General features: G+C 35.7%; 2 protein-coding genes across 3 annotated transcripts; both read right to left on the bottom strand.

Annotated features, from left to right (window-relative positions):
• Window positions 1-601: 601 nt before the first annotated feature.
• Window positions 602-4669, bottom strand: LOC133705594 (uncharacterized). The gene is made up of 2 exons (XM_062130887.1): window positions 3072-4669; window positions 602-2186 (listed from the first exon to the last, which is right to left on the bottom strand). The coding sequence occupies exons 1-2, from the start codon at window positions 3774-3776 to the stop codon at window positions 858-860; spliced, it is 2034 nt and encodes a 677-aa protein (XP_061986871.1). The 5' UTR covers window positions 3777-4669; the 3' UTR covers window positions 602-857.
• Window positions 4670-9043: 4374 nt separating this feature from the next.
• LOC133691496 (large ribosomal subunit protein mL54) lies at window positions 9044-10553 on the bottom strand. 2 transcript variants are annotated; one of them, XM_062112029.1, is made up of 2 exons: window positions 10413-10553; window positions 9044-9694 (listed from the first exon to the last, which is right to left on the bottom strand). In XM_062112029.1, exon 2 carries the CDS (start codon window positions 9682-9684, stop codon window positions 9289-9291), a length of 396 nt encoding a protein of 131 aa, XP_061968013.1. In that variant the 5' UTR covers window positions 9685-9694; window positions 10413-10553; the 3' UTR covers window positions 9044-9288. The 2 variants fall into 2 exon arrangements, with proteins under 2 accessions (XP_061968013.1, XP_061968021.1); XM_062112037.1 differs by having other exon boundaries at window positions 9044-9706; window positions 10413-10532.
• Window positions 10554-12893: the final 2340 nt, after the last annotated feature.

The following is a 12893-nucleotide window of genomic DNA, read 5'->3' as shown; positions in this document are numbered from 1 at the left end:
AGAAGTAAAACTGCTAGTTAAATTGTCTTCAGTATTTACGCAGTCAAGGTGCTTCTGCATAATTGGAGTTCTGGACAGCCCTGATTCAACTCGGCTGCATGAGACGTATTGCCGTCCAATATTTCCCCCGTTTCATATGGTCTATAGGCTGTACTTCACTTTAAATTGCAGCATTCCATTTAACTTTTAAGACTATCTGTCCATGCACAATATAACAGCAAGATCATGAACCAGTTTGTCCATGCACAGAACAAACAGATCTTGGACTTGAAGATATTGCCCATTGTCCAACTGCTTCTTCATTGGGTTAATGCTTCTAGGTTACAAATTCAGGCTGTTTCAATCACTTGACAATAGCTCAATTTACGTGAATAACTTGATAATAGAAATGACAACACAGCTCACGTCTAAAATCAATGGTAGGTTTTTGCTTTCCTAGACATATTTTAAATGCTTCTTTCCATCTCTTTTCTCATATTTCTGATGACCAGAAACAGAACCAACCTCTCTTTCTGTCATCTTCTTGAAAGAAATGGTTCGGATCCCAGAAGACAATGATAACTGCTCCTCCTTTGCTACCAGAAGAAAATGGAAGTGTAACTTCTCAAAGGAGTCAGATGTCTTGATCACTAATTTTCTGCGGATAGAACACGAGATGTAGTTCAAAGGGACAGTTCTTTTCAAGTACATTTTTACATAACCTACTCTTAACAAACAAGGAAACATTCTACGATGAAAGGCAAACTGGACCAACTAGAGGACTTGCTAATCTTCTTCCTTGTTAGTTGATTTTGTGCTTGCATCAATCTGGTCAGCTGTCTCCTTACATTGTTTAACAACTGAACTACCTGATTTAATCAAGCCACTGAAAGAACAGAGGGATTGGAACCCTGGCTGCGGTGCCTGCTCACTGGTGTTTTCACGGACAGACTTGCAGCACCAAAACAAAAATACTGGCTCCTCAACTTCTTACTGGTCGAGCCTTCTTTCTCTTTCACATTTGGCGTTCCATCGTCGAATAATCTATTGGAAGTAGATGGCCCAGCGACATCACTTTCAATAAACACACCTTTCTGTTTGTCTAATGAACTAGGAGAAGAAATGGATGATTTTGAAAATGAACTTGAGCGTGATCGACCTGGGATAGGTATTTGTGGCAAGCCCTGCATAACACCATGCATCATCCCTGAGGCTAACTTCTTCTTGGCTGTTGGACTAGAGTGATTACTCCTGACAGAAAGCGTCCTCTTGTTGTTTGGAATGGATGAAGCATTTGAAAATCGCTGACGAAGTGGGGTTGGAGTTTCCTCTGAACCACTGCATTTCTTGCCTGAAGCCACCGAACCCTGATCGATTGATTTCCTTAATTTTTCTGGCTTTTTATCCTTCAGCCGGGGCCATTGGAGAACCCTTTTCAATTGCTGAGCTGCATAATTGAAAGAATCTCTTCTCTTATGAAGTGCTGAGCCCTGGTTGTCATTGGTTTGGTCAGGGTGACTCAACTCAGATGAGGATGGACTCACTCCTGCTGTGGCTGGATCAGCGTAGGCATCAGAGGCAATTTCAATGCCCGTGTACAAAAATATTTCATTGTCAGAGATTCTAAATGAAGATCCTGGACTGCCTCCATTGCCTTGCATCTTTAAGCGAGAAGCAATGGCTCTTCTTGTAGTATAATCCTGACAACCAAATATTCCGCCTGCTGAAATGAGTTGCCTCATTAGTATATCTGATGATGCAGAATGTGGCCGTTGCCTAAGGAGATCAAGTGGGGTCATGCCATCTGCATCACGAACATTGACATTTATAGATCTTGCAGACATCAGGAGCTTTGTTAGATCAGAGTGAACATTCCCAATAATGGCCATGTGAAGAGTAGTCCTTCCCTCATTGTTTTTAGCATTTATGATATCTTCCATTTTGAAAACTTTACCACTCATCAACTGCTTCATCAGCTCAATCTGCCTATCCAATCTTCTAAAAGCAGGATTCTGGAAGCCAGACACTGCCATGTGGAGAAAAGTTTCTCCAGCAATGTTTATTGAAGAGGTCAATAAGGGGGATGCAACAATCAAAGCTTCAACAACTGATGATTGGCCCCTGTAAGCAGCAATGTGCAATGCTGTGTTCCCCAGATTGTCTGTGGAGTTCATGATTTCAAAGGATGCTATAAGATCTTTAACTACCTGCATAAAGAGCAGAAATGCTTATAAGCTTAAAAGATCCAGTAGTTGCCAAATTGGGATGTTGGAGTTTACTCATTCACAAAAGAACACATCATGATCTCATCATTGATAATATTTTCACAAGATAATTTCAGGGGATAATAATGGCATTATGCATAATGTTTCAAAACCAAGAGCGATGATCTAACTGTTTATCATCACCCATGATGAGCATTTAATATGGGAATTTACTCACTGTGACGTTTAAATCAGTTGCTTGGTTTGATGTATGAACTAAACTCCATGATGCGTATCCTGGATCATGGTGTTACAAGATTTATGGGCATGCATGCAAAAAATCTAAAGTACAAACAATTATCCATTTAACTTCAGATAACTAATTTGGAACCACACATATTCAATTGAGCACTTGTCAAAATATTCATCACATGATGGTTATATTACAGTCTCACTGGGAGATCAAAAACTGAGGTATGTTGTACTCCTTTCATGCCTCATCTTGGGACACTAAGCATGGATAAAGGGGGAAAAAAACCCTTACTTCTCAATCAACAATAAAATTAACAGGAAATGTACATTAATGATAGACAGGATCTAGATGAGCCCTTCAATATCACCTGTTTTTTGTTCGCCATTTTGAATACTAAATACTACTTAAAACTTCAACAGAAAGTCCACTAGAAAGAAAAGAAACTTCACACAGAGTATAAATTTGATGTCAACTGCAATACAAGGTTATGAATTGTGTGGAGCCTCTAATTTGACTTCATAGGAAGAGAAAAACAACAGATCAGCTTGCTATTAACAATGTAAGATTGTAATCAGAATTAGTTCAATAAATGGCATAACAAATCTCAACTTGAACACGTTAAGTTAGAGCCTCACCTCAACCTGCCCTCTGGCGGCAGCAGCATGTAAGATCGTTGCGCCCTGCTTATCTCTGTAGGCCAGAACATCAGTGCAATTACTTAGGAGCTCCTTCAAAATGGTCAAACTCCCTCCTCTAGCAGCGGCATGAATAGCCCTGTTCATCATCTCCCACTTGTAAAGAGACGGAATTTCTCCTATGTGCTCCTCAAATTCTCCTTTAGCTGTCAAAAACCTTGGAGAGATAGCAAAATCATAAATAAGCCTAAAAACCTCAGAGTTCTTACTCCTGGCAGCAGCATAGAGTGTATCAGTAACTCCATACTCTCCCTCACCAAAAACAAGTAAAGGGTTCCTTTCAAGAAGTTCTTGAACAAAACTTAAGTCTCCAGCCGAGGCAGCTGTGTACATAAGCCATCCACCATAGCCAGCTTGGATGAGAGAGTTCTTCCCCTTCTTGGATTCACACTCGTGGAAAAGTTTTCTTGCAACTTGAGAGCGACATTTAGCAACATCATCAAACTGTTCCTCATCATCCCACACAGACTCAAGGCGGCGAATCCGCCTGAGAGACGTAAGGTTGATGAGGTGATTGTTATCAATTCGAAGGAGCTCTCTTACCAAGTCATAGTGACCATTAGCAGCTGCCCAATCAATGGGAGAGGCAAACCACCACTGGTCTCCTGTACTCTCCCATCGAAGAGGAAAATATGTAGGAGGCATATTGACAATTAGAGAACCACAATCAAGTCACGAATGCAAGGTTGATAAGATTATTGTGGAAAGACAAAAATTTTATGCAAGTTGATCAGTGTCCTTATGAAACAGAATTCAAGGCAGCTTAAAATGGCAACAAGCTGTCTTGTCAGCTAAACATCTATCACACTGTGAGCAACTGAGGAGAGTAGTAAAGCAGGAAAAGTACTTCAAAGGCAGAAAGGAAAAACCCAGCTCAAGACTGGAAGCACAGGACAGAATCTGCTGAACTAAAGGCAATAGAACAAGATCAACAAGTAATTTTATGAACGAACAAGACTTGAGAGGGCTAAAACTTACGAAACAAGAAGGGAATAACCACATGCAAAAACAAAAGATAGAGATAGAGAAAAGCAGCTAAAAAGCCTAACCAGGGACTAAGAAGATCTGTTTAACAATAACTCAAGCAGTTGAACCACCTGCATCAAAACTCATTACAAGTCTGACAAAGACAAGGAACCAGAACAAGAAAGGAGCCACATGGAAAGAAAATAGAGGGCACCTATCACAATAGTTACTAACCAGCTAAGATTATACGAGAAGGGAAACAGAAATCATTCCCCACACAAAGAGAACCCAGAAAAGGTAACATGCAAGTCTAGATATAAAAGGTCGCATATAAAGCATTAAAGCCAAGAACCAAGCTGTTTTCAGAAGACAACAAGACAGAGATTATATGTGTTTTCAACAGAGCTTGCAACTTTTTATGGTGGTAAACAGGAAAAGATTTAGACCCAAAAGAGTATTATAATGATGATGGTGATGTATGGGCACACAGAGAGATGTTTTTGCAGCTTTTTCTTTGGGCTTTGGAGTGATGGTAATGGTGGTACCAAACTTAATCAATGGAATGAAACTTTTACAGTACACAGATAGAAGTGGGTGTAATAATAATATTATTATTAATAATAATAAAGCTAAGCGAAGCTAAATCTTATCTTTTTCACATCATGTACATATATCCTGGCAAATGAATTTGTTTACACTTTTATCATTTAGGATTTAAATCTTTAATTTCTTGTAAATACACAGGTCAACATGAATGATTCAAGAAATACATAGATTTCAAGATTAATGATTAATTTAAAATTAGATTAGAAAATATTTAACTTTAATCATTAAAAAAACCAAGATGAGAGAATATGCTAAAAGAAAAAATAAATCTTGAACTATTAAATATCAAAAGAGGCTTATAATTTACTTATTGTTATGGTCTTTGGAATGTTGATTACGCTACCAAGACAAAGCTGGAGAAAGTGGAGGTTCTCGCATGTTTTCGGGATATTTGAAATGCGGTGCAGTTCTGGTTTAAGGTTTATTGACAGTGGTTTAACGTGTTTTTTTATTTAAAAATATATTAAAATAAATTATTTAATTTTAAAAAGTTATTTTTAATATCAGTATATTAAAATGATCTGAAAACATAGAAAAATATATATTTTAAGCAAAACAAATCAAAATTTAAAAAATTATAATTTGCACTGCGTTTCCAAACACACCTTAAATTTTAAAATATTTTTTATTTAGAAATATATCAAAATAATAATTTTTTAATTTTTAAAAAATTATTATTGGCATCAACATATCAAAATAATCTAAAAATATTTAAAAATTATAATTTTAAACAAAAATAATAATTTAAAGAAAAACATAATTTCAATCATATATTCAAATACTATCTAGTGATCATCTTGATGTGTTTCTAGAAAAATATTACTTACCCCATTTAACAACATTAGTCTCCAGAATTTGAGTAATCAGCGCTGAATAATTCATGCAAAATCTTATTAGTTTACTAGTTATGAAATGGTCGGCTGCTTTTGCAACCGACTCTTTGATCTGCCTACCATGTGTTCCCAGATAATTATTGTTGACCGACTTTTTTTTAATTGAATCAGCGGTGATAAATTTGTAGAAAATAAAGTTATTAATTGAATGATCTAATTTTTTAAAAAAAAAATTAATTGATTTTACCAATCACACAGGTTTTTTACTAGATTAATTTCACCTCTTATTTTTTATGAAATTTGACCCCCCACAAAGTCTGGATTCCGTAACAATGGTGGCATAACAAAAAAAACCTATGTGCTACAAGGCCAAGAGGGACCAAGTATTTGTGGACCAACTAATCTAATTAATTTCAATTTAATTGTTTTGTTGAGCTTATGTTACTGCTAAAAGATTTCAGTTAAAAACCCACATTTTTTTTAGTATACTAATTTAGTAATTTCAATTGAACTTAGATAGCCAGACCACTTTAGGAGTCGTCTGATTGATTGATGAATCCGTACTCCAATTGCTTATATAGCACTAGATAGGTTGTTAATGCTATGCAAAGAATCTTACCCCTTTTTTTCAATAATAAAAAAAATTAAGGTGTTGTGAACATATTTTATAGCTATAAATAAATCATAATTATTGTTTCTAAATCAAGTTTTACTTTTAAAAAGTTGATTATATTAAAAAATCATAAAAATATATATACAATTCTTGTATGCTCTTGCGAGCAATTTTCTGTACGTACTATCAAACTCGAATTTATTAGTTATTTGTGTTATTTTTTTGCTTGATTCTTGAATTCTTATCTAGTTTGGGTTTTGAATCAAGTTATTGAGGAGATTTACTTGATTTAAGTCAGTTAAATTTAATAAATCTAAAAATAACATGAAATATTTATAAAAAAATACATGGCCTGACCCTTCATAGTTTAATAAGTTCATTTTAAAAAAACATTATTCATTTAATTATATAACAATAAAAATAAGAAATCGAAGTGAAATAATCAAACAAGATAAAAAAAAATCTTGTTTTTTAATTATTTATTTTAATTCTTGTCTTTTAATCTTGTTTTTCTATTAATAAATTAGAAGAAATTGGCCATAGATTGATTAAAAAATGACCTAATCAAAGAGAAAAAATCAATAACTCAAAAAAAAAATTTGAAGTCCATCATTTGCACTGTGCAAAACCTCTATCCATTTTAACCTTTTACTTAATTGGTTTCTCCATGTTTTTTTATTTTTTTTCTTTGCAAAAAGATCTAAGAATTAAATAATATTACTGATATTAAACTCAGTTTTGCCGGTAAATCGATTTAAAACCCAGCTTACGCATCCCCGTCCAAAGAAAATCCACTTGATGAAACAGTGCACGATGAACAGTCGATAAAATCATTACAGGCTTGAAGAAAATAGTACAACTGAAATGATGCTTCTTGGATACAATATACAGTTTATTTTCCAAAAGGAATCCATGTGAGAGGATCAAGCCTTCTAGGTACAAGTTATGATTTTGATCCCCTAATCGATCTCTGGCCCCCCTGATTGATCTCCGGTCTCCCTTAATTATTTCTTTATCTTCCCTCTAGCGCACCGTCTTCTCCATGGTCGGTCAGCCAGACTCTCATCGCTCATGTTTCCACTCCACCATGGCACCATCCTCTAGCTACTACGACAGCCATGCGAGCAGAGAGCCTTGCTGGGGACCAAAATTTGCTGAATAAATTGTCCAGCTGGGAATTTAGGCTTGATGATTTAACTCCCAGCTAAATCTTGTTGGGGTTTGGGCTGCGCATGCAAGGATTTCGTTTGAGATTTGGTGAGCTGTAATGGCAAGGTTCCATGAAAGTTCCAAGTCCAACTACTTGATCGCTCATCAGCTCTAAAAGCGAAGATGGCCATGTGAGAGAGGCAGCTTTAACTTTTTGGGGTGCCATAATTCAAAGGCCTGGACAGAGGGTGGGTTGCCATCTTTATTTAACCACAATAATGCATGTTCTGTCAAGTATCAGTTCCCTGCTCGTATCATTTTCTTTCTTCCCCGACCTTTTCTTTTTCATCTGCTCTTACTTCCACTGGTCTATTTCTTGCGTTGTCTACGATACAATGGGAGTGCCGAACCCCTCGTCTTTACATGGCATAAAGCAAGGCATGACAATCTCCATTGCATCACAAGCCCGCCTGGTCCCCAGTCCATGGCCGTGCTAGATATTTTTATCTTACAGGGCGGTGTTCGTTATTAAACTATTTTTTATTTGTAAATATTTTAAAATTATTTATTTTTATTTTTTACAATTTATTTTTAATATAATCCATCAAAATATCCAAAAAAACATCAAAAAAATTTAAAATTCCAGTTGTAACGTGAGGCAAAACACCCCCTTAACATTGTAATGTAATTTTAAAAAATATTTTTTCTAAATATATTAAATTATTTTTTTTATTTTTAATATCCACGTATCAATCCTATATACACATCCATATTTTCGAACACAAAAATAAAAGGACAAGGGCCAACGACATACCTGGGCCACTAGACTATAAAGATAAAAGGATTATTGTGATCATAATTACCTGTTCCAATATCACACTTTTCTCTACATTATGCAACAGGAAAAGTTCGGCAAATAAAAAAAATCCCAAGACTGTCGTACACCAATTCATTATCAAAGAAGGGCCACCAAGTTATGATTCAAGAGAAAAGGGATATGCATGCACCACTCGGCGTATAAGTTAATAGAAAAATGATAGAATCACCTCCGCTAAGTTGGGTAGGGAGGCAACAAGAGGTGGCTTCCACCTATCAAGTTCAATGGCAACGTTTGGGCCCAACTGTATACATCAATGAACTTGAATTGCATGAGTTGAAGCTACTCCTGTTTTTCATGTCGATGCAGAAACAAACAGATGGGAACCCAACAACCGATGAAAGCTACTGCTTCCCTCTGAAAGGGTGGCTCCGTATGTTAGGCCAAAACATCTGTCCGACTTCAAACTATCTCAGCAAGAGGTTTTTGAAAGTGTTTCGCAATCTGAACATCAAACTTGATCGCAATTTAAACATACCATATGCCTAATGGGTCCTGCTCTGCAAAACTACAAAAGCACACACATGCCACGAATTGAATGTGATGATACATGTAAAAAACTCATAATGCATGTCCATGGCTCAGCTGAATTGCGAGGCATCCTGCCATGATACTACATAATTTACCACCACTCCACATTGTAATTAACCAAAACACGGTATATGGCAATCACTTCATAAAGTGAAACAGTTAAAAGTCGAGGTTGCAATTCTCTGACCAAGCAATGAGGCACTGTTGTCTGGTGAAAAGAATAAAAAGCCAATATACAGTAGTCTCATTGTAATTTCTTTCCGTTTATTCAGGAAGAAACCTCATTATAGCAATCAAGTAAAAGAAAAAACATGGTAGAGGTTGTAACAGTGGCAAGTCAACAATCAAAATCCTTTATCCATTAAATATGATGGATTATGCTCTTTTAAACAGCTAAAAATGTCCCAATGAAAAGATAAAGTACTGGGGCAGGTACTACATGCATGTGTTAAAACATTTATGCATCCCTCGAGTTCCATTTCATCATTCTGCACATGCAACTCAATCACATCAAGGAATCCAAGAAGAGAAGGATGGATCGTACTTGACAAAGAGACAATATATCTTGCGGATTTATTTCTATCAGTTCTTCGCCTTAGAAAAGTTATTTTCCTTGATTCTTGCCCGGTTGTCCAGCTTGACAAAGCGTTTGAGATCTTCGAATGGGAGAGTTTCAATATTCTTCCTTCTCAGTTCACTCAATGCTGGACGTTTATCAAGCAATCGCCACAGCCAATCAGGGTATTCAGAATCGTCCAAGACCTTGGGATCTGTTCCATCCTTGAGAATATTGGCACCAACTGTAGTTGTAGACTTGACTTCTTTACCCAGCGATGATGCTTTTGGAGCATCAGCTGCTGCTCCCCCTTTGCCGCCTTTCTTTTTTGCCCCAGCAGAAAATGCTCGTCGATCCACCATCCCCACTGCCTCCTTAGTAATCACGATACCTCTCAAAGATTTAATGCAGTTCATTGCCATAACTTTAACCCTGCAACACCAACTTTCACAAACACAATGAGAAAAACATCCAAACAAATAAGATCTCATTCACATTCATATATAAGTACACACTTTCACAAAACCACAACTTAGCATATCTCTAACTTCTACTCAATGTGGTATTGCTTTACTTAAAAGATGCCAACTTAAATTCATGATGAAATCCCAGTACAAACCCCATTCCCACGTTCTCACAGGAGCTCAGGGGACATTCTAAGCAGATAAAAAAAATCAAATTACAAAGAACAAAAAACAGGGATTCTCTAAAAAATAGTTATTTCCCTTTATCAAATACAATCTATAATTGCCTCAATTACATTTTTCTACTACTGCATACATTCAGAGTGGTTGCAAAGAAGGGAGACGTAATATTCAAACTGCAGCTATGGAATTACAAAGAAGGGGTTGCTCCTAATTTTTCTTTCGACGTAATATTCAAACTGCAGCTATGGAATTACAAAGAAGGGGTTGCTCAGTATTTTTCTTTCCCTTTTCTTTTATCACACAACACAAGAACTGCAAAGCCTCCTAAAGTCTTAGCCAGGATGCTGCTTGGATGAAAAAAAAAAACCCTTCTTTTCCATTTCTACTACTATAGAAATCTCAAGCAAATCTCTAGCAAGCATCCTAATTCATTTAGAAAGCTGAGAAGCACAAGATCATGATAACTAAGCACTAAGTAATTCAGCAGTAAAGTAGAATGGTACCTGGTAGTGCCAGTAAAGGAGATCAAAATCTTTTGACAGAGTTGCCGTTGATGCCGAGAGGGTGACCGAGGGAAGAGAATAAGCCCTAACCAGCTCTTGATGCTTGATGGCGTTTAATCTGGGCTCACTAACTTACAAAGCCCACCTTGAGTCTTCTAATCAGAGGCTTTTAGCCCAACATTTCCATTGGAAAAGAATGGGCCTCAACTTTTTACTAGAATGTTTCGCTAACTGAGACTATGAATATCTACCACTGGTTTTTATACTTTATCCCTCAAATAAAATAAAATAATAATATATATTCAAAAATAGACACGCTTACGCCTCGTGTGTGTTGTTAAAATTGAACTAAGTTATCAAAAGTCTTGTGAATAAAAAGTATGATTGCACTCGTAAACTCAGTAGAAGTTCATATAAAATTTAAACAACAACCGTGACTATTAAATAACTTTACATACAACAGAAGATAATAACCCATAATTATACAAACCCTAGAATCTTGGTATATAACTAGATAAAAAATAGAAAAATTAACTTGTTCCTTAAGAATAAGAAGGTTATTAAATCCTAGAATACATGAATCCTAATTACTATAATCTTGACAACTTCAAACATCCTCCCTTTACATGAATATCATTGATTTTCAGTTTATTCAAGGATATTCTTAAATATCCATTAAATCTCGTAATTTTAGAAACATTTCAAGCTTTAACGGTTTTGTCTTGATCTTCACAATCTGCTCGAGTAAAATAATACAACAGCTCCACTACCCCATCTTTGATGAGATCTCAAAGAAAATAAAATTGTATATCTATGTGCTTGCTACGACCATGCATTACCGGATTCTTTGAAAGCTTAATGGTTAAGACATTATCACAAAAAAATCACTATCGGACAAGTTTGTCTCAAACTTAAAACTTTTTAAAATTCTTCTTAACTACACCACTTGACATGCACTTGAAGCTGCAAAAATAAACTTTGATTCAGTAGTGGAAAGAGTAACCACTGGTTACTTCTTTGTGGGCCATGAAACTACTCCTGAATTCATCATAAAGATATAACCTAAAGTACTATTCTTGTCATCTTGATCACCAGCATAGCCATTGTTCGTGTAGTCAATAAGTTCTTCATCTCCTCCCTTCTTGTAGAATACCTCAAAACCAACAGTGCCTTTCACGTACCTCAAAATTCTTTTAGCTGTCAATAAATAAGACTCAGTGGGATGCTTCATGTACTTACTAATTAGACTTACAATAAACATAAGATCAGGACGTATGGCTATTAAGAACATGAGACTCCTAACCATTTATTTATAAAGCATGTTGTCAACTCTCACTCATTCTTCATCACGAGTAAGTTTAAATCTAAGAACCACAGGATTATACACTGAGTTACATTGATCCATGTTAAACCTTTCTAACACTTTTTATGTGTATTTTCGTTGACTAATAAACATACCATTTGTTATCTACACCACTTCAATTCCAAGGAAATACCTTATTTTTTTTAGATCAGTCATATCAAACTCCATCATCATAGACATTTTAAATTGCTTGAACAACAACTCATCATTCCTAGTGAATATAAGATCATCAACATAAAGGCATACAATTAAAATTTTACCTTCATTGGTTATGTTGATGAATAATGTATGCTCGTAAAGACATTTATCGAAACCCTCTTTGATGAAATACGACTCTATTCGACTGTACCATGTCTGTAGAGCCTGCTTGATTCCATATAATGTCTTTTTAAGATGATAGACCTTGGATTTGCTCCTCTTCTGTTCATAACCAGGTGGTTGTTCAACAAAAACTTCCTCATTAATCTCTTCATGCAGAAAAGCTGATTTGACATCAAGTTGGTAGATCTTCCAACTCTTGTATATAGTAAGGGAAATAACCACTTTAAGCCATTGGTGCAAACATTTCAGAAAAATCCACTCCATATTATTTTGACTATATCTCTTGGCAATAAGCCAAACCTTGTACTTGTCTGCCTCCCCCTTTTCATTTAGTTTTGTTTTCAAAACCCACTTTACTCCAATAATTTCCCCCATAATGGCAGATCACTCAATTCTCACGTATCATTCTTCTCTATTGCTTTTATTTCTTGATCCATTTCTTGTTTCCACTTCTTACTCTTTACAACATCATTATAAGTAGTGGGATCACCATTAGTAAACAAGGCTAGGTGAGCCAAATTCACGTCTTCTTTATGAAAAAGACCTTCACCAGTTTCATAATTTTTTATCCAAATTGGTGGTCTTTGAGTTTATTCCTCTTGAATTGTACTGCCTTCATTCGTGATATCTTATGTTTCTAATGAATCACTATCAATATACTCATTATTTCCCATATCTTCATTAGCTCCAGATCCTTTAGCTAAAATAACATGTTCATGACTGTCATCCCAATTCCAATGTTGATCTTCCTCAAAAACCACATCTTGACTTACAATAATTTTCTGTGAAATGGGATC

The sequence above is a fragment of the Populus nigra genome, chromosome 1 (assembly GCF_951802175.1).
Source record: "Populus nigra chromosome 1, ddPopNigr1.1, whole genome shotgun sequence".
Taxonomy (NCBI): Eukaryota; Viridiplantae; Streptophyta; class Magnoliopsida; order Malpighiales; family Salicaceae; genus Populus; species Populus nigra.
This window is presented reverse-complemented; position numbering and strand designations above follow the sequence as displayed.